This window comes from Hippopotamus amphibius, chromosome 4 (genome assembly GCF_030028045.1).
Source record: "Hippopotamus amphibius kiboko isolate mHipAmp2 chromosome 4, mHipAmp2.hap2, whole genome shotgun sequence".
In the NCBI taxonomy this organism is placed as follows: domain Eukaryota; kingdom Metazoa; phylum Chordata; class Mammalia; order Artiodactyla; family Hippopotamidae; genus Hippopotamus; species Hippopotamus amphibius.
Genome location: NC_080189.1, coordinates 148,159,763 through 148,163,769, shown reverse-complemented (window position 1 = coordinate 148,163,769; position 4,007 = coordinate 148,159,763). Strand labels below are relative to the sequence as shown.

Here is a 4,007-nt window from a genome sequence, read left to right as displayed (position 1 = left end):
GCACCTGCTCTCTGGACCCAGCGCCTCCTGCCTGCTCCTGCCTTTGTACCATCCATGAGCTTGTCATCCCTCTCTTGGACTTTGCCTGAACTATTATCTTTTTTCCCTCAGGGTAAACCCTTGCTGCCATCTCTAAAGAAGCCTTTCCCTTGGGATACATACTCTTCTAAGTGATTGCCTCTTGCCTTTCTCCTCCCCTTCCCCGTACTTCTAAAAGGAGTTGTCCTACCTTGGCTGTCTCCATGTCCTCTTTCCCTCACCTGAGATAGCCTGATCCCTCCCACCCCACCAGCCAAATTGTTCCCACAGAAGTTAAATCTAATGGTGCCTTTTCATTTCTTGTCTCACTAGAACCCTCAGCTGTGTTTCACCCTGTGGACCACTCCTCATCTTGAACTAGTCTCTTCTTTTGGCTTTTGGGACACTCTGGTGTGACCTTAGTTATCAGAATGAATAAACGAATGTCGTCCAGGGAGGCGAGAGCTGGCAAGGCTCTCAGCTCAACAGGAGGGCTCACACTTCCGGGGAGTGTTGGGAGGGCAGTTGTTAGACTTAAAATCTGCTAGACTAAGTTTGGGGAACTGAATTCCTTCCTAGAGGCTAGTTTTGTGGACCCCATGTCAAGCCAACTGATGACTCAACGATATAGGGGAGGGTGGAACCCACCAAAGTGATACAGAGAACTGTTTATTCTTTTATCTTATTGAAAGAAAGGTGCAGTGGAGACTGGATCACGCTATAAGAACCTGTGGACAGTGTGGGGATTTCCACTCTTGGGGTAAGATTAGAGGTGAGGGGAGTGGAATTCGGGTCAGCTGAGTCTCCCTCAGTGTTCTCTAACAGCTAAAGCTTCCAATCTGCATTCAGTCCATTCAACAAGATAGAATGAATTTTCCATTATCAAATAATATTATTTCCATTATCAAAACAGCATTGCTTTTTAATTTTAGTATCATTCTTGTAACGTATAATTTGGTACTTGATACTGTCTATTGTCAACAGACAGTATCTGTCTATTCTCAACAATACTGTGTATTGTCTATTTTGATTCTTTCTTACTCCTAGGTAATATGTCCCCTATCATGCAAATGTCTTGAGGTCAAGTGTCCTTTTTAGTCTAACTGTCTTCTGTCTTCTACCTTGCTTAGCATAGGGTTAACACTTGAAAGATGCCAAAAAAAAAAAAAAAATCCTGTTGTATAATTTAGCAAGTATTTTAACTCCAAATTTCAATGGGTTTTGAATGAGTCCTGAATGCAATGTATTATTCTAGGTGCAGAAGTGTAATATAGAAAATATTTAAGTTATTTGCATTTTATGAGCAGAGAGAGAGGCAGAAACACCTCAGTACCTAAGGAGGACTTAGAACAAAGTTGAAATGGTCCGGCACCCCTTTGTGTATGTTGTACCAACCTAGATATGAAAGCCAGAATCGCAAGTGCTGTTCAGTGCTAATTTGGGTTTTCTTTGCAGTAAGTCTTATAAATCCTTGTAGTTCACCCCCTTAGGCCAAAAAGTCCCAACATCCTTGACTGTAGATAGCATCTAAGTCTTTTGGGACCTTGAATCAGGCTTTTCTCCAGTCAGGCAAATAATCTGAAAAGAAAAAGAAATCACATGTGATCCAGTGCATTTTTCTTCTTGTGTGGTTTCTCCACCAGCTAGAGAGATATGTAAAGGCTCTGAACCTCTTGCCATCTTTAATTCTCTTTTTTAAGTGTCATTTTCTTTTTAGAGAACTTTCCACTTTTCTTAGTTATACAGCCAGATTGGGGCACCCGGCCAGAAAATCATTTCCCCTAAAAAAAAAAAAAAAAAAAAGCTAGAATTTGAATACAGGCATGGAATTCCAAACAGATCTACCATCGTGCAATCCCTTGGGCATTACAATTTGTGGCTGAAAGCTTAACCTACGAGGAAAGACAAGAGGGTCTAGAGACACTTTACCCCCCTTTCAGATAAAAGAGGATTAATTACCTGAAATCTTCAAGGCTCCAGGACGCACGGTACAATCCCTCCGTGGAACTCTCTGCTGGAGGCTGCAGCTCCGACGATTTCGGGCAAGACTGGCCCAGGCACTCTAGACGCTTGGAAGGCGGAAGGGAAAGAAGTACCTGAGCAAGGTAGGAGCCACTCAGAGGCAGCCTGGGGCCGCCACTCACCTCGGGGAGGAGGAGCTGGAGTCCGCACCCACTCGGATCTAGAGGAAAAGCGAGGCCTGGGCCCGCCAGGTGGGGGAAGGAACGCCCTCCCGCTCACCTCGGAAGAGGCGGGGCGCGGGCTCCCGATTACCCGCGGGGGCGGAGCCGGCCGATCACCTGGGCCGAGGCGGAACTGAGGGGTCCGGTGGCTGCCCGGAGCACCTGGAACGAAGACCCACCTGTGCGCGGGCCGGAGCCAGAACTCACCTGGGCCGGCGGAAGGCTGCCCCGGGAGCAGCCCCGGGTTGGCCCAGAGCGGAGGCGGAGGCGCCCCGCCGGGGGTCCGCGCGGCCGCGATGACCTGGAGCGCCACCGCCCGGGGCGCGCAGCAGCCCGACAACACCGCGTTCACGCAGCAGCGCCTCCCCGCCTGGCAGCCGCTGCTGTCGGCCGGCATCGCGCTGCCGCTCTTCTTCTGCGCCGGCCTGGCCTTCCTCGGCCTGGGCCTGGGCCTCTACTACTCCTCCAACGGCATCAAGGAGCTCGAGTACGACTACACCGGCGACGCGGGCGCCGGCAACTGCTCGGTGTGCGCCGCCGCCGGCCAGGGCCGCGCGCCGCCGCCGCGCTGCTCGTGCGCCTGGTACTTCTCGCTGCCCGAGCTCTTCCAGGGCCCCGTGTACCTCTACTACCAGCTGACCAACTTCTACCAGAACAACCGGCGCTACGGCGTGTCCCGCGACGACGCGCAGCTGAGCGGGCTGCAGAGCGCGCTGCGCCAGCCGGTCAACGAGTGCGCCCCCTACCAGTACAGCGCGGCCGGCCTGCCCGTCGCGCCCTGCGGCGCCATCGCCAACAGCCTCTTCAACGACTCCTTCTCGCTGTGGCACCAGCGCCTGCCCGGTGGGCCCTACGTCGAGGTGCCGCTCGACCGCACCGGCATCGCCTGGTGGACCGACTACCACGTCAAGTTCCGCAACCCGCCACTGGTGAACGGCAGCCTGGCGCTGGCCTTCCGGGGCACCGCGCCCCCGCCCAACTGGCACCGGCCGGTCTACGAGCTCAGCCCCGACCCCAACAACACGGGCTTCATCAACCAGGACTTCGTGGTGTGGATGCGCACGGCGGCGCTGCCCACCTTCCGCAAGCTGTACGCGCGCATCCGCCAGGGCAACTACTCCGCCGGGCTGCCGCGGGGCGCCTACCGCGTCAACATCACCTACAACTACCCGGTGCGCGCCTTCGGCGGCCGCAAGCTCATCATCTTCAGCAGCGTCTCGTGGATGGGCGGCAAGAACCCGTTCCTGGGCATCGCCTACCTGGTGGTCGGCTCGCTCTGCATCCTCATGGGCTTTGTCATGCTGGTCGTGTACATTCGCTACCAGGACCAGAGCGACGAAGACGAGGACGACGAGTAATTCCTGCTTTCAAGGAACCCTCTCTGCTTCTTGCCAAAACTCTCTTGCAAGCTTCTTTTGGTTCCTCCCTCTCGACTGTCACCCGCTTCCAACGTCGCCTCCCGTCGCCTCCTATTGTGGATGAGGGGACCAGAGAGAGAGAGGAATTACTCCGAATCAGGGGCTCCCAGACTCTTCTGGGGTGTTTGAACCGCTAGAGCGAGACATCCCTGCAGATCTTCTCCATCTCCTTCACGGGTTGACATGTTAGGTTCTTTGAAAGAGGAAGGGATGGTTAGAGACTTCTCTCATTCAACCCCCATCTGATGAAGAGACAGACCTAGAGGTGTTAAATAACGGGCTCCAGATCTAGCAGCTACTCATTGGCTCCTGACTCTAAGCCCTACAGTACAGTGGTTTTCTTTTCTTTTTTTTTGGGGGGGGGGGCGGTGGGGGGCAGCGGTGTAGT

The 4,007-nt window shown here is 53.7% G+C and overlaps 1 protein-coding gene across 1 annotated transcript; it reads left to right on the top strand.

Annotated features, from left to right (window-relative positions):
* The first annotated feature begins 2,364 nt into the window (after positions 1-2,364).
* Positions 2,365-3,701, top strand: TMEM30B (transmembrane protein 30B). Its single transcript, XM_057731250.1, has one exon. The coding sequence runs from the start codon at positions 2,498-2,500 to the stop codon at positions 3,557-3,559; it is 1,062 nt and encodes a 353-aa protein (XP_057587233.1). The 5' UTR covers positions 2,365-2,497; the 3' UTR covers positions 3,560-3,701.
* Positions 3,702-4,007: the final 306 nt, after the last annotated feature.

Excerpts from the sequence above, each read along its gene's own strand:
- TMEM30B (XM_057731250.1), top strand. The coding sequence starts at position 2,498 with ATGACCTGGAGCGCCACCGCCCGGGGCGCGCAGCAGCCCGACAACACC.